This window comes from Rhinatrema bivittatum, chromosome 3 (assembly GCF_901001135.1).
Source record: "Rhinatrema bivittatum chromosome 3, aRhiBiv1.1, whole genome shotgun sequence".
Taxonomy (NCBI): domain Eukaryota; kingdom Metazoa; phylum Chordata; class Amphibia; order Gymnophiona; family Rhinatrematidae; genus Rhinatrema; species Rhinatrema bivittatum.
In genome coordinates this window covers 92,194,909-92,212,446 of record NC_042617.1, presented here as the reverse complement: position 1 = coordinate 92,212,446, position 17,538 = coordinate 92,194,909, and the positions used below count along the sequence as shown (strand labels likewise).

Here is a 17,538-nt window from a genome sequence, read left to right as displayed (position 1 = left end):
AACAGCTTTTTAGGCTAGAGATGGCTAGAATCTTGGGCCACAGAATGTTTTCATAGAAAAAAAGCATTTTATTTTCAGTTTACTAATTGGAATAAATAACACAGTGCAGTGATCTAGTAACTGTATGATTCCTGGAGTAAACTAGATACTCTCATTCTCTGTATGCTTTGACTTTTTATTTATTTCAATTTCTATATCGATATTCTCGTGCAATCATACAGGTTTACAATTCTAAAACAATTTAAAATACATCCTATAAAATACAGTTTAAAATCCATCATACAATTTAAAATACATCATACAATTTAAAATGTTATACATGTGCTATCAGATGTGATGCCGTTTTGAAAGCTCATAAACAATATTTTTAGATAATGTGTACACTGATCCAGTAATAGATTTCACCATCTGTCAAGAATCCCATGTTTGGATTATAATGTTCAGTGTTATTGTATGCTCTATGTATAATTTATTTTTTGTTATATAGCGGGAGGTGGTGGAAGCCTAGACGACTGGCACTACTGCTCCTATGTGGCAAACTTGCACCAATACAATCCCTTATTACCATATGACCAGAGTTTTTATGCAGCTGAATGACACTGGCACTTATTTCTATACAAAGTCTTTTTAAATTTGGGGTTAAAAATCTTGATCCTTGTATTTTCAAAATAAAATATTCTGTAAAAAAGCTTTGTGTTAGCTAAATGTGATTTTTTTCCTCTGTAAGATTCGGGTACAGCTGTACATCTAGCACAAACACTGCATACAGCTTCATCAAATATTCCAAGATGCGTATTGTGGTACTACACGTGGATTGCTGAACAAGAACAAAAACAAAAATAGTTATTAAAGGAACAACAAGCACGAGGATTAAACAAGCACCTGGCACAGAGTGGGAAAGGAAGGGTTCGCATCGTTTCCCTCCTCACAAACTACAACTCCCGGAATGTTTTGCGGTTGGTCCTGTGACGTCTCGAGCACTCTCCCAGGTTCTGACGGTTTCCGGGCGCGGGATTGTAGTGCACGCGCTCCCTGTTGCGGACCGTGCGCGCTGGTTTTCCTTCCGCTCCGAAGCGCCGCGTAGAGGACGCCAGGTTCTTGACATGGATAACACCGGCAAGGAACGGGAGGCTATGCAACTGATGGCGGAGGCTGACAAGCGGGTGAAATCCTCTCAGTCCTTTCTGAGAGGCTTATTTGGGTAAGGGCTAGTTACGGTGTTGCAAACGATGTGCGCGCGTCTCTCTGGGAAAGTGGGCCCTCTCTACAGCGCCTCAGAATATGCATAACGTCGCTAGCGCACTGGGCTTTCCGAGCCAGAGCACGGTCAAACGGGCTTAGATGTTCGAAGTATGTTCCTTCACCTCTCTCTCACACAAAACCGGGAAACTCTGCTGTGCCCTAGGGCTTTTTTATTTTCATTAAAGCTACCCCCCGGGCTCCCATGTTCTGCCCATTCGTGTTCTGGGACGGCCGAGACACCTCTGGAGGATGCCTGCAAGTGGGGAAGTGTTTCTGCTATTTTCAGGTTACTTTTTGAATAAGAGGACAGTGTGCCTTCAAGGGTCCTCACCTGTTGCAGAGTGTTATTATAGATTTCTTAGAAGAGGCTCAGATCCTTCCTGTCTACTTTCCCACCATTTATCAAATCAAACAGTTCTTTCCAGAGGTGAAATCTTTATTGCCCTCCTGGACAAACTGAGGGCCAGCATGTACTGAAAAGCGTTTTCTCATCTTGTGTCAATGGGCAAAAATGCTAAGAGAATCTATTTAAAAGAGAGCATGTGAAATTCAAAGAATACCACGCTGGCGGAAAAACAGACGGCCCCTCCCTATGTCTCTTACTACCATTATTGATGTGAATGTTAACTACCTGTTTTGACTCTTAATCAGTTTTGAAAGGCAGGATGGCTTCCGTCCTACCTTAGGCTACTGGGAATAGGTAACCCATTGTTGAGGATGAAAAGGAATTTGTGAATAATTCAAGTGGGTTTATTGAGAAGATTAGAGTCAGCTAGAATGAAGGAAAATAGCTCATATAACAAGTGGAGGCTTCTGTTCATCTTAATGTACTAGCAGTTAGTGAAATAGAAGATGTGAAAGATGATTACAGTCTGCCTCATCTCATTTTGTCCAGAATCATATACAGTGTGTGGGGTTTGTTTTTTCAGAAACTTAAGCAGAAATCTTGGTCACTCTGGGTGTAATGTGGTTAAAACTGTTGAAATGAGATAAAATACCTGAGTTCTTTATACAAAATAATATTTTTAATGGTGAATGTGGCATACCTTTATTACATTTTGGATAAAAATTATCACAATTAGAACACTTTTTTGTTCAGTCATATTAAGACTTTTGGGGTGTATATAATTATGGTGGTGTTGGCAAGTGACTCTAAAATCCTAATAAGGAGGAGTTTCGGCTATCACACAGTGGTAACACTTACAGGCCAGACCTAGGATGCATGCGTACTGGGTTCCAGAGGGAACTGTGGCCTCAGGCATAGAATCTTCACTACAACAGTTGAGCTAAGGGTGTGGGGGTGGGGGAAATCATATTTAATTGTGCATGACTGCTTATGGTACTGTAGCCTAATAGAAGCTGGATCTGATTGAACTGGAAGTCCGAAAGGAGGAGGTAATACAGGGCTAAAAAAAAGAAAAGAAATTCCATTTATTTCAACTAAAAAACAAAAAAAAAACACGATAGCTGCTGCTGCTATTGGGATTTTTCTTAGCAATATATTTCTAAGAAATTGATTTTACACTCCTGGATTTAATACAGATAAAGCATCATAATTAATATCAAAGAGTCTAAATTGTGTATATGGTTTCACCTGTGTATCCCTAAATATTGGTAAACAAATTAAAAAATTGAACAGCATTGTTATCATCATCCAGAATAATCTAAAGTACAAAGCATGCTAATAAGAACCAACAGGTACATTATTTTACATTTCTGACACTTATAGTATTAAAACCTTGAAAGTTACATTTTAAATTTGATTTTTAAATATTGTGGTTGATTCTGTCATCTTTGTTAGAAAACGAAAATAGTTTCTGAATGGAAAAGTTTAGGTACTGTTGGTTTACTTCAATAAAAATGACAGTAACATAAGAAAATATTTGTTCACAGAAAGGGTGGTAGATACATGGAATAGTCTCCCAGTGGAGTTGGTGGAGGCAAACCTTAACAAAAGTCAAAGGAAGCATGGGTAACCACAGAGGAACCTTGGTTGTAGGCACGCCTGACTTTTCCACACAGAGTGGCAGAATTTTGGAAGGGTAGTAGCAAACCTGGGCCACATCACCTTGTTGTCTGTTCCTTTAGACAGCACAGTTATGCAGCCTATTGAGAAAACTTAGGAGGTTCTTGATGACTGAAAATTGTGTCAGATCAGGGGCAGTGGAATGTCTTTTTGGTTGGCTTGGCACCCCCACACACACTCAAGCTCCTCACTGCTTGTTCCCCACCTTTACCCATGTTTTGCCCAGCACTGGTCGGTCTTTCCTCCATTTCTGCCCCACCACCTAGCCCGACTCCGCTCTTCTTCGCCCTACTCCCACTGATCAGTGGCAGGAGGAAGAGAGCAATGGTGCTGTGGGCTGTATTGGCCTCCTGTGCCTGGCCCAACTGCTGCATTAATCTGCACAATTGTACAGAGCCCTGTGTAGTTCAAAGCAGCAGTCGAGCTCAGAGATGGACGATGCAGTGATTGCAGCACTTCTCTCCTCCTCTCACTGTTGAGCAGCTGCTGCTTGTCGAATCCAGCCGCAGATCTCCTGCTGCAATTCTGTTGGAAGGGCTAGATTTTGCTCTGACCATGGCGCCTATGGCCCCTATAGTTGTAAAGAAGAAAAACACAAGAACAGCATTACTGATAGAAGTGTTTTTATATTGTATGTGTTGTATTTTTGCTTGTGTATTGTAAACTGCTCTGAGGTTCTGGTAAAAGGATGGTCTAGGATTGAAGAATAGAATTTCAGCCTCTGCAGCTGAGGTAGCTATATAAGGGGTGGGCCACCAAGACTATACAGTGGGCTTTTGCTCAACACCATGTCCAGCTTTCCTAGGAAGAAGGGGAAGTGGCAGCAACACATGCTTAGGGGTGGCAAAAACATACATCTGCTGCTGGTTGGTTGTGGAAAAGTGAAAGTAAAGCTAGTAAGGAAATAGGTCTTGCCATATTACAGCAGAAAGGTACAATGATTTGTCTAGATGAGATTTGCAGTCTTTGTCTGTTGTAATATTCTCTTTCTATAAAATCCTTTCCTTATCATTCTGCTACACCAGTCCCAGCTAGTAGATATCTCAGCCAGTAGAAGATGGAGACAGAAGACACACCCTTTTTCAGTGACATCATCACTTGGTATATAGGCTAATGCTGCACTAGCAGTAGGACAATTTTTGTGATTGTTCCCTTAGTGGAGCAGCATTTTCTTTGGGGTGTGGTTGAATAGGGCCTGGATTGTGGCTCCCAGGATTCCTTTCGGGGCCTGGTTGAGCAGAGGTCTGGATAATAACTCCTGGGTTCCTTTATAGGCTTCCAGGTGCTTTCATGAGCCTGGTGAGTGGCATCTGGCAGGCGATGCCCAGGTGCCCTCGTCAATCTGGCTGAGACTCGTGAGGTCTGGTAGGGGAGATCTTTGACAGGTCCCCCTCTGCCTAAGGCTTGTGGACGTGGGTCCTCTCCCTCCTCCCTCCTTCAAGCCTTGCCCCACTCCTCCCGTGCTTGGGATTAATTCCCTTACTGAGCTAGGCAGCAGCAGTAAAGCCGCTTTTATCCAAAAAAAAAAAAAAAGCTTAGCCAACTGCAGTCCTTCAGCGGCTGCTGCAACAGAGTTTACAAAGCTACAAGCAGGGGAAGAGTCTTGTTGGAGACCCTCCATGTAGGAATAAGTATTCACTGTCTTGGCAGGACATGTCGCCGTTGGAACTTGGCTTGCCCTTATAAAGTCAAAACACTTCTGGCTTTTTTTCCTTCCAGAGGTATGTTAGGATGGGGGCTGCTGCTGTTGTGGCAACAACCAGCCCTTAAAGGGGGGATCTCCACAGCCTGACTAGAGCGATTTTGTGGCAGGCTCTGTGATCATTCAAAAAGAGCTGGAACTTTTAATTTTGTCCCATTCATGGGAAAAGCTGCAAGGCAATGGGAAGTAGGCAGCCCTGCTACTTCAGCAGTCCGCACTGGCAGTGTCAGCCACAATTTAAGGTATCCCATGTGGCCACACATTCGCTACTTGTACTGATACCAGTTAGAGGTCCTTGGGACCAAGAGGGTAACTACGGGCAGGTAAACTCTTATGTATACATGTACACAACTGTCAACAAGTCCATGTATTCAGTACAGGGCTCATTTTGAAAGGGCATCATGTTTAAGGCATTATGAAAGTGCAATTTAAGCAGTGCACAGAGGGCCTGTTTTACACTCACATTCTTGATGTACTTGTGAGAAAATACCTAGGCCCTTGATTGCTTCTCCCTCTCACTCTTTTGAATCCCAGGCCTTCTCAGACTGGGCTCTTAAAACATTTGTGTGTAAAAAAAAAAATAAAAGGTGTTCGTTCTTGAGTGTTGGATTCCAGGGGCCTTAGTGGGACTCTTCTTCCCTCTCCTTTGGGACCTTTGCCCACGCAGAGTAGTAGTACCCTTCCTGCCTAGGCTGGCTAATGAATCTCAAGCTCCTTGGAAGTCTTTCATTGGATTTTCTTGTGACCAGCAGGGGAGCTGGTCATGGTGGAGGACCAGGAATAAGGAGAGTTTGCCTTTAAAGGGGGCTCCTGCATCCTCAGGTTATTCTAGAAAGGGGTTTGTGCCTGCTTGTCCTTTGGGTTGATGGTATGGTATTGGCCATGGACTGCAAGGCAGGGCAGCAGGCTCAAAGTTTGAGGCCTGTGTTAAGTATTCCCTTTTAGAGATACTGTTTGGATGAGGCCTGGGAGGGCTGAGTCTCAGTGGTTCACAGTTATCCAGAGGATCATGTCTGCCAGCTTCAGGACTATTTGAAGCCTTGGTGGCCTGGGGGATGTCAGAAGAGTCAGCCTGGGAAGGTGATACTCTGTCTAGATATTGAAAAGACCAGTTGTAGGGTGATAAAGAAAAGAATTGTTGAATCAGGGATTTCTCCAGATACTCATTCCACACATGGATGGGTGGCGGGTTCCTTCTCCCCGCCCCCCCCCCCCAGCCGCAAAGCAATTCTGGTAGGCAGCTGGTTACAGTGACCCTACTGCGAGTGTTTCCTTTCCCCTTCAGGCCAGTGGTACAGGTTATGATATGGGATGAATGATCCCTAGAGGTTGCCATTCTTTGTGTCAACATCTTAGTGTTCCCTGCATGTCATCCTCCAAGAGTGGGTGGTGAAGGCTGCTCTGGGGAAGCTTCAGAGTTTGATAGCTATGTTTCAGTACCACTCTACGCTCATGGTTTAGCTCAGTACTCCTGTTTGGGGTTCTGAAAGAAAAAGGCTGGTCTCCCAATAGTGCTTCCTCAGTCAGAAGGGAGTAATTGGATGTCCCACTGTGGTATGGAAACTCTTACTCCGTCAGTCTGGTGGTGAGGCTCAAGGAATTCCTTTCTTTCTTGGACCTTTTTAGAAGCTTCTGTTGAATTCCCATCTGGGAAGCATTTCCGTGTCCAACTTCTGACTTGCCTTGATACAAATATCTTCACTCTGGGGTTGTTAGGATATGTTCTAGCCTTATTTTGATCTATAGCTTAGCCTTTGAAGACTAAGGAGTGCCTGTCAACCTCATCCAAGGGGGCTCAAGTCCTCAGAATCTTGGGCTGAGTGGTGAATTGCACAAGACGTCTAGTATCTTCCCAATATCTGGGTTTGCTGGGGGGAGGGCCTTTCTTGAAACCAGCATTGGCAGAGACTTCTGGACTCAGGTGAGAATCAGCAAATAGCTCAAGTGTGAGACTTTTTTATCCCACGGAGTTCCCAGTGTGTAGGAGCATCACCAACTCCTAGGTTCTGCAATGGCCCTTGGCTCATCTGCGTCTTCAGATATCTCTATTGACCTGCTAGCCTCCGCAGTCAAAACATTGTGGGGTGCGTCTCCCACTCAGTAAGGGATGGCTTGACTTAGGTGACAGATCTCAGGATCTATTAAATGGAATGGATCTGGATCCCCCCAAATTAGTTGTGGACATGTTGGTCATAAGCCTGGTGTGGTGGGATGCTTTATGTCATCCCTCACATATCTCGGAGGATCTGGTCCAAAGAAAGAGAAGCTTGTGGTCTATAAAAAGATCAGAAATCAAGGCTATTGGGCAGGCCTGGTTGCAATTCCTCCTTGTAAAGGAGTCTGGTAGGACCCCTTTAAAAAGCCAGGACCAGGCATTTAGCCTTGTCCACCTTAAGATAAACTATTTATTTATGAAGGAGAGAATCCTAGGCCCAGGGCCTTTCTCTTACCAGGGGGATAATATGGAAGGCCCAGGAGGGAGCAAGAAGTTCCTGGGAAATGAGAAGACAGCTTCCACTAAAATGACTGATTTATTGCTGTATTTTGGGGTTTAAGCATGGCTGAGATAAGCAGGTCTCTTTGTCTGCTTTTTGTGTTGCAAATAATAAGATTTCTGTGAAGCAAGACTGGAGTCCAGACTGCTCTGTCCTCTGGCAAGCCAAGGACTGCTCCTGTGGTGTTACACTACCCTTAATGGTTTCTGATGTGAACAGGTAAGGGCTGAGCTCTTAATTCCCTGTGGTCCCAGTTGCAGCTATTTCATGGTATAGACCAGTGGTTCTCAACCGCTGTGTTGTGACACACCAGTGTGTCGCCAAGAACACGCAGGTGTGTCGCCACACTTCCCGGTCCTCCGCTGATCCAGCTGCTCCCCCTACCCAAGCAAAATAGGTCCTCCGCCCAGGCTTAAAATGCTGAAAGCCCAGGCGGAACGCGGCAGGACAGCTGGAGTCAGTGGTACCAGCATGCTCTCTTCTTCCCGCCCCCCCCCCCGGCGTGGCCCAGAAGAGGAAGTGGTGAGCAGAGGGTGCATGCGCAGGAAGAAGAGAACATGCTAGTGTGGGCAGCATCGGCCTGAAGAAAAGGAGAGGCACGGTCTTGAAGGATGAGCAGCACGGCTCAGAGAAAAACGAGGAACAACGTCAACCCCGCAGCCAATGGGACTTCTTTCTCCACGAGGGCTGAACATGAAAGAGGTTGCTGCTGTTGCCGCTAGTTTGGCGGGGGGGGGGGGGGGGGGAGAGAGTGTCTGAATGAGATAGCATGTATGTGAATGATTGAGAAGCCTGTATATGTGAAATAGAGTATGTGTGTGATTGACAGCCTGTGTGTGAGATAGCATGAATGTAAGTTTGTGATTGAAAACCTGTTTGTGTGAAAAAGTATGTGTGTGAGAGATCATGTGTATGTATGATTAAGAGCCTGTGTGTATAAATAAGAGAGAAAGCATGTGTGTCTGTGTGTGATTGAGAGCTGATTTAGGTGAGGGAGCATGAGTACGTGATTGAGAGCCTGTGTGTAAATGAGAGAGAGAGAGCATGTGTCTGTGTGTGATTGAGAGCTGGTTTAGGTGAGGGAGCATGTGAGTATTTATTTATTTATTTATTTAACAACTTTTTTATACCGACATTCGTGGGTACATCATATTGGTTTACATGGAACTAAGAGAAATACAGTGAATGGGGAGGGGAGTGGAAGAAACGGGGGTAACAGGGTAAAGGCATAACAGAAGAAAAGTAATGGATGCATCTAACAAGAGAAATAATATTATATAATGAAAGATATAATAAACATGAAATAATATAAAAGAAACATGAAATAGCATAACGATAATCACATGGAAGATAACAACGAAATGACATAAAATAAATTAGCCTGATAATAATAACTTGGGAGGGTAGTCAAGGGAGAAACTGGAAGACCTATGCTGGGAATGCCTGCTTAAAGAGTCAGGTCTTTAGGTTTTTCCTAAATTTGTTACTGGCAGGGCTCTGTGCGGACGTCAGTGGGAAGAGCATTCCAACAGGTGGGTCCAGCAACTGAGAGAGCTCGCTCCCTCGTGGAGGTGAGATGAGCATTCTTGAGGGAGGGGGTGTAGAGGGTAGCTTTGTGAGATGTTCTAGTGGGGCGATTGTGGAGGATGAAACGTAGTGGCTCTTCAAGCCAGTGGAGTTGTGCATGTATAGTGTTTTATGGATAATGGTGAGAGTTTTGAAGAGGATACGTGAAGGTATGGGGAGCCAGTGAAGATCTTTGAGGACAGGGGTTATATGGTCGGATTTACGGGTATTAGTAAGGGTTCTAGCTATAGAAATCTGTAGCATTTGAAGTGGTTTGATGGTGATGTCCGGAAGGCCCAAAAGAAGGGAGTTGCAATAGTCCATTTTGGGGCAGATGGTCGCTTGTATGACTGTGCGGAGATCCTGTGCATGGAGTAGGGGTTTGAGTTTCTTCATAAGATGGAGCTTGAAGAAACCTTCTTTTAGGACTGTGCTGATGTGTTTTTTGAAGTTAAGTTGTTGGTCAATCATGACACCAAGGTCATGTACAAATGTCTGTGTAGAGGTCAAGTTGAGAGAGGGGTTGCTTGAGAGGGCAATCCTCGGATTCTGTGGATTTGATATGCTGAGCAGCTCTGTTTTAGTTGTGTTGAGTGATAAGTGGAGGTTCGTGAGGAGGGTGGTTATAGAGGACAGGCATTTCTCCCAGTGTTTTAAGGAATTGGTAATGGATTCTTGAATGGGTATAAGGATTTGAACATCATCAGCGTATATGAAAAATTTGAGGCCTAGGTCAGAGAGAAGATGGCAGAGAAGTAATAGGTATATATTGAAGAGAGTGGATGAGAGAGAAGAGCCTTGTGGGATGTGGGAGGATTCAAAGTTTCCTATTTTTACAGTATATTGTCTATTGGCTAGGTAGGATTTGAACCAAAGGTAGGCAGTACCTGATATGCCTATGTCTGATAGCTGAGAGAGGAGGAGGTTGTGGCTGATAGTGTCAAAAGCAGAGGAGATATCAAGGAGGGCAAGAATATAACATTGACCTCTGTCTGTGCCTTTGAGGAGAGTGTCTAGAGTTTCTGTGTTAAAATGCTTACGGAAACCAAATTGGGATGGATGAAGAATGTTGTGGGTGTCCAGGTAATCTGTGAGTTGGGCATTAACCACTTTTCCATGATTTTAGCTATAAAGGGAAGGTTGGAAATAGGGCTGTAGTTGGAGGGATCCTTAGGGTCAAGGGTAGGTTTTTTGAGGAGGGGTTTGACTACAGCGTGTTTTAGTGTGTCAGGGACTTTGCCAAGGGAGAGGGAGCAGTTAATAATGTTGGCTAAGAGTTTGGCAATGATATGTGGAATGGTTAACAGTGCTTTTGTAGGGCTAGTGTCAGCGGGGTGGGTTGCTGGTTTCATTCTTTTCAGAATAGTTAATTTCTTTAGAGGATGTGAGATCCAGGGAAACTAGGGAGGCATTAGCTGTGTTAGGGAGTGGGATCACAGGAGTGGGGGTGGTGGGGAAACAGCTAAGGATGTTAGATATTTTGTTGTGAAAGAAGAGGGCAAGTTCTTCACTTTTACTTTTGGCATCTTCGGAGGTGAGATGCGGGACAGATTTAATGAGGTTTGCAACGTAGGAAAATAGCGCTTTGGCATTAAATTTGTATTTGTGGATTTTAGTGGCGTAGTAGTCTCGTTTCATTTTAAGGGTGGAGAGTCTGTAGTTGTGGAGGGAGGTTTTGTATATTGAGGTGTGTTGCGGGGAAGGGTCTTTGCGCCATGTTCTCTCTTTCAATCTGAGGAAGTTTTTCATTCTTTTTAGCTCAGGGGTATACCATGGTTTTTTGTTTTTTTTGTGTTTGGTGAGGATTTTTACTAATGAGGGGACATATATCATTAGCAATTTTGTTAGTAAGGTTATTCCAAGCAGCAAGGGCTGCATCCGGGGAGGAGCAGTCTAGATCATAGAGCCATCGAGAACGGAAATCAGATCCTCAGTGGAGCTGGGTTTTCTGAAGGTGAAGGTGTTAGTGTGATTGGTTGTGTGTGGTGGGGGAATTTAAGGAGAGGAGAGTATGTATAAGTGAATGATCTGACCATGGTACTGGTGTACAGGAGGGTGAGGTGGAGGAGTGAATGCAAGAGTTAACAAAGATGAGGTCGAGTGTGTGACCTGCTTTGTGAGTAGGGGATGTAATAAGTTGTCTAAAGCCGATGGCAAGAGGAGAGTTGAGGAAAGTTTCACAAGAGAAGGAGCGGGGGAGCGAATCTACATGGAGATTGAAGTCTCCTAATATGATGGCCGGGCTATCAATGTTGATGGAATCTGCTATGAGTTCAATTAAGGGGGAAGGATCATGTTCTATTAGGCCCGGAGGAGCGTATGTAAGGCAGATTTGGAGGTCAGGGTATTTGAATAATCCTATTTCAAATCTAGGTGGAATGTTGATTTAAGAGGTTTCAGTTTGAGGTGTTTCTTGGCCGCTAAGAGGAGACCTCCTTCTTCTTTTTTTTTAGGCCTTGGAATAGAGAATATATCATATGAATCAATGGGGAGCTGATTTAGTAGGACCGTATCCGAGTCCTTGAGCCAGGATTCTGTGACTGCATAAATTTCAGGTTTGCAATCTAAGAATAAGTCATTAAGAATAGGAGTTTTTTTCGTAAGGGATTGAGCATTGAAGAGAGCTATAGATAGTGTGGTGAGGCCTAGTAGCTTTGTCAGGGGGGAAATTTAAGATAGATAGTTGTGATTTGCGAGGAGCAGTGGGGTGGGTGAAGTAAGGAAAGGAGTACATAGGGTAATGAATGCGGGGAATAGTGTGAAGTAATCATGTTTGATATATGAGGTGGGAGGCAGGGTACAGTGAAATAGAATTCAGGGGGAGTGAGGGAAGGAGGTATTGACAGTGGAACGGCAATAGCTACCAAACTATGAGGGCATAACGTGGTTCACAGTAATAGAAAATAGAATTCTGTTTGGAGGGAGAATTGTGGGGAACTGCCTCGAGATCACAGTGAGGAGGAAGTCTGAGCAAGCAACATGGGCTGTGTAGGTTGGTTTCGCTCCCTCTGCCGATACTGGTGAGCGATGCTGGGGGAAACGCTGATAGGGATCGCGGTTGAGCAGTTGAAGGGGCTCTATCACAAGCTGTATAGAGGGGGGTCTTCTCATGGTTGAGTCTACCCTTAATCGGTGCTAGGAATGGTATCGTCGGTGAGTGGTTCCTAGAAAGGTCTGGCAAAAGGAGGGGGTAGAAGCTGGGAGCGATGATGCGGAATTGGTAGGTGGCCTAGTGCGAGATATTCCACAGTGAATATCAGATGAAGGGGAGTATTCTTCAGTGAATATCTGATGAAGGGGAGCGACACTAAGGGGCAGGCCCCTTAGTTGCACTCCTTTGGCACACGACGCAGGCGCGCGGCGCCAAAGACTCACTGTGGCCGAATTTAAGAGTCCGGTCCCTCGACGTCACTGTCCCACGACGTCGCTCTGATGTCACTCCAGGGCGGAGACTCTGTGCAGGCCAGATGGAGGAGGGACCTGCAGCGGGCCTGGGTGGCTGGTGCTGCCGGGCTGAAGAGCTGCGGCGTTGGAGTCAAGACGAGCCGGGCTAGGTAGGCCGGCCAGTTGGGTGCCGGTTGGTTACTGGGCCTCGCGGGAGCGGCGGCTTAGCAGGCGGAATAGGGATCGCAGGGTCCGCAGGGCTGAAGCCGGGAAAGCCGGGCCGCTGATTAGCTGCCTTATGGCAGGGTCGGCGCGATTGGGGCCTCCACACTGTCGGGTCGATGCGGTGGGTGCAGAAGAGGCAGTGAGCTCACTGTGGCTAATTTGAGTCCAGTCCCTCAACGTCCCTGTCCCGCGATGTCGCTCTGATGTCACTCCGGGGCAAAGACTCAGTGCAGGCCGGATGGAGGAGGGACCTGCAACAGGATTGAGAGCCTGTGTGTAAATGAGAGAAAGAGAGAGCATGTTTGTAAGCATGTGAATGAGTCTGTGTGTGAGAGAAAAGACAGCATGTATGTGTGTGATTGAAAGCCTGTGTGTAAGCGTGAAAAGATAGACAGCATGTGTGTAAATGTGTAATTAAGAGCCTATATAAGAGAGAAAGAAAAGGCATGTTGTATATGTGAGCGATTGATAGCCAGTGTGAGAGAGAGAGAGGAGGAAGTTGCAAGCAAACCATCCCTCCTCCTACTAATTCAAAACAATCTCAGGGCTCCTGGATATCAAACGTTCCCAGGTATGCAGAGCAAACAATTTTTTGTATCCTTATTATTTTTCATTACTGGGTCTTTCTGTCTGCTATTTTTAAATATTTTATTGGTATCTAGAAATTTTTTAATGAGTTTTTAATTATTGGATAATTCATCAGCTGTTTTGAAATAATCTGTTCTTTTTGTTAGTATGGTTTTGTTATTGATTTTATATTTCTTGATTTGTTTTATAAGGACTGGTGAGGTTTCTTTTTTTCCCTTTATTATACTGCATACAGAGATTCTGGCTTGTTGCGGTTTCCAGTTCAGTTTTTGTCTGCATGCTTCTAGTTATGCATTTTGGTCTATCTATTCTTTGTTAGGTTAGGATCAGTACATGTGAGTCAGGTGAGGTTTTCTGCTGGCATGTAGTTTCTGTGTAGGGTTCTTTAACAGCCTGACTTGGTCCATTTTCCTAATATTTATTTATTTATTTTTATATACCGACATTCGATCTGAGATATCACATCACATTCAGGTCCTGTAGGTATTTCCCTATCCCCAGAGGGCTTACAATCTAAGTTTTGTACCTGAGGCAATGGAGGGTAAAGTGACTTGCCCAAGGTCACAAGGAGTGACAGCGGGACTCAAACCCTGGTCTCCTGGTTCGTAGCCCACTGCTCTAGCCATTAGGCTATTCCTCCTCCTGTAGGAGATGTATTGGTGTCTTAAGGCCTAGTGTAATATTTTCAGTGTTGCCTTTTCTTAGGTAAGGTGGTTACTGTTTAAGTGCTGGAAATTGGTGCTGTTTTGGTGTGGGCTGTTTACTATTTATGCAATTTCTGTTTAGACAGAATATGTATATTTCCCTTGTGTCATTCTTAACAATAAAAATAATACTGGGCCTTTTTTTATGTCCGCCGTGAATTGTAATGAGTAGTGTGTTACACATGTGAGTGTGGTCTGTCAGGTGTGTCACGATGGGAAAAAGGTTGAGAACCACTGGTCTAGCGCATCCAAGCATGTGTAAACCTGTGCGCCAGGCTGGGCTCACTTTATTCATCGGCCCCTGTTGAGTTCTTAGTTGATTAGGACAACATGGGAGTAAATTTATATGGTGAATTAAATATTAATTTGGCAATGACTTGCAAGGGGACAGTTAGTCCCATGTTTTAGATACATCCCTGATTTTTTTATTTTTTTTTAAATGAGAAAATGTCTCTTGTCCTTTTAATATGGGATAAAAGTCTATAAATCAAAGAATGAGCTTAGGAGTAGGTGAGAGGGAAAGGAAGACACTAAAAAAAATTACCTGCCTTTTTTTTTTTTTTTTTTTTTTATAAACGCACACACACTTACCTTCCTAGCCTTTTTTTTTAATCAAGGCACACACAGTTTCACCATTTCCCAGACTTTTAGTGCCCAGTATTATCCAACAAGCAGTACTTACCAATCCTCTTCAGCTACCAGCAAAATCTTCTCCTCTGAATACTCCAAGATTGAGGGTTACTGAGTCTTCCCTGCAATGTATTTTGCATTTCAAAGGCAAATTAGCTGTAACAAACCTCTTTGATACACACACATCAATTAGTTTGCCAGAGTGATCCTCTACTGCTGTTCCTGTTTAACAACTTGACACTAGGGGTGGGAAGGGGGGAAATTTTTTGTTTTGTATTTGAGGGTTTTTTCCCCCATGAATTTCATTTCATGTAATGTACATTGAACCCCCCCAACAGGAAAAAAAAGTAGGCCTCCCATGGCCATGATCCTTCCTGGGATCCGCACATGAGACCTAGGCCCTTGTGTGGGGCTTAGGCTGAGGTTGCAGGAACCTACCATGGCCTAAGCCTATGCAAGGCAGAGGCTTCAATTTGTGCCTAGTCTTTGGAGCTTGCTGGTCCTGAAGCCTCAGGCTTTCATAAGTCTAAGCTGCCCTGAGTCAAGGCCCAGATCCAGGCCCTCGACAGCCTGGCCCGGAGGCCAGGTCCAGATGCCTGGGCCTCGGTCTAGGCACGGACCTGGGCCCAGGTCCAATGCTGTGGCCCAGCCTGGAGGCTGGGTCCTGTTGCCAAGGCCAGGACCTGGAGCCAGGCTTGACCCTGGGGCCTAGCCCTGACCCCTGGGCAAAGCCCAGGGTCAGGCCCAGACCTCTGAGCTCCTCTTCAGCATCTTCTTTCAGCTCTTCTTTGCCAACTGATGCTGTCCGCTGGGAGTTTTGCACCAGAGTTAATTAACTTCCCCAGCAGAGAGTGCCATTTTGATGTATGTCAGTTGAATTAGCAGATGGCGTCAGTTGGCAAAGAAGAGCCAAAAAAAAAGGTGCCAAAGAGGAGCTCGGAAGCCAAGGTGTCGGGACCCTTCCTCATGGCTGGGCTGTGGCTTCGGGACTGGGCCTGATCTCTAGCCTAGGCCAAGGCCCCAGCATCAGGACCCGACCAATGGGTTGGGCCGCGATGCCGCATCCTGGCCTAAGCTGAGCCTTAGGCATCGGGACCCAGTGTCAGGAATGGGCCAGGATGCAGTATTTTATTTGGTAAGTATGGGGGTGTTGGGAAATTTCCTAGGCCTGGGCCTTTCCTCAGGTCTCAGCCTAGGCTGAGACTCCAGTGTCACACTCGGGCGTAGGCCACAACCCGTTCATCGGGTCGTGGCCTATGCCTAGGCGAAGGCAGGCTTCGGGCCTAGGCTGAGGCACTAGAGTCTCACTCAGGCATAGACCAGGACCCCCGCTTTGGGTCTTGGCCTACTCCATAGGCGAGGCTCTGGCTTTGGGCCTATTTCCTTTCTTCCAAATGCCCATCCCTACTTGACACCTGCTCACATCAGTCACACTTCTCTAATACTTTTCAGGGCAAGTTACCTACTTTTTCTAGCTTTTATGTTTTAGTCAAAGTGCACACAAAAACTAAAAGAATTTGCCTACCTTTCCCTAAGTTTTAATCAAAGCACACACACACTAAAAGTTAATTTACCCCTTAACACCTCTTCTAAAAATTTTTAGGCCCAGTGTTGTGTCCCTCAGCCACCAGCAAAATCTTTTTTCTTTCAATACTCCCTTGAGATGGGTGCAGAACCTATGATATATTTTATTAAGGAAGTTTTGATGTATAGTGAGAAATTGTGATATTATAAATAGGTTGAGTATTACAGAATATTACAGGTACTTATATGTATTCATGTAACATACTTTTTAAGGAATGCAATATTTTAAAATGCTTTATTAATTGAATTCACGTAGATCACATTAGATTGCAGTAGTCTAGGATGAACTCATTCAAGTTTTCATAATGACACAAGGCTTTTCTTCTCTTTTGTGAGAACTTGATGGACATTATCTGAAAAAAGAATTCTCCTGTATACAGTGTTAACACTATTTTCTATTTCTCTAGTGGAAATTCAAAGGTGGAAGAAGCTTGTGAAATGTATGCTAGAGCTGCTAACATGTTCAAAATGGCCAAAAACTGGAGTGGTATGTACATATTTGAATTTGTGTGTGGGTGTGTTTTTTTGCTTTTATCATTATGATAGTAATTCCATTGGTGGGAAATAGTTTTTTTTTTCAGGTTTTGATGCCTTTTTTGGGCTTATATAAGTTGTTTAAGGATGATATACATGAGCTGTTGCAGGGATGACCAAGCTTTCAAGCATCAAGAGCCAAGAAACCAAAGAGCAGCTGAAAACTCTCTACCTCCAAACTGTCTCTGTCTCTCTCATTTTTCTAATTTCACCTACCTTATCCTCACCAGTCTTTGGGTCTGGCTCCTTGAACTGCTTGTTGGGGAAGTTGCAGCAATGATGGCGGTAGACATGGCCAAGTGAGGCGTTAATATATGTATTTCCTTCTTGACCATCGATAGGTTGCACCCTAAGGAAAATAAAGAGGGAAAAAACTCAAGTAGTAGTCCCATATTGGCTCAGAAGATTCTAGTATGCAGATCTAATAAGATTAATGAACGATCAGCCTCTTCAGTTATCAGGTTTCTATGGTCTACTAAAATAGTGCCCAGTAGAAATGGAGAACCCATCTCCATTTTATCTTTCGGCATGGCTCTTGAGAGGTCAAGACTAGTTAAAAGAGGATTCTATCTGTGATATCTACCCTACTAAAGGCTAGAAAGACTTCAACTTCATTGGCAAATGTATGCGCGTGGTTCTGTTTCAAAACCTATTGCATACTCTTCGTTGTCATTTTGGTATTCCAGATATTTTAACCTTTCTTCAGAAAGGATTGGGAAAAAACTTGGAACTAAATTCATTAAAGGTTCAAGTAGCAGCGATTTCATGTTCCAAAGGTAGTCAGTGGAGATAGCGGCTCATCTTGATGTGAGATTTTTAAAGGAGTACAGAGTCTAGGCCCACCTTATAGAGTAGCTA

The 17,538-nt window shown here is 44.4% G+C and overlaps 1 protein-coding gene across 2 annotated transcripts in view; it reads left to right on the top strand.

The window, feature by feature from the left end:
* Nucleotides 1-965: 965 nt before the first annotated feature.
* NAPB (NSF attachment protein beta) overlaps nt 966-17,538 on the top strand; it is a 98,839-nt gene continuing 82,266 nt past the window's right edge. For both annotated transcript variants that reach the window (XM_029593472.1, XM_029593473.1), the window contains exons 1-2: nt 966-1,201; nt 16,554-16,633. Coding sequence is in view for 1 of the 2 variants with exons in the window: in XM_029593473.1 (XP_029449333.1) it covers nt 1,104-1,201; nt 16,554-16,633 (178 nt within the window). In the remaining variant the exon portion in view is untranslated. The remainder of the gene's footprint in view (nt 1,202-16,553; nt 16,634-17,538) is intronic.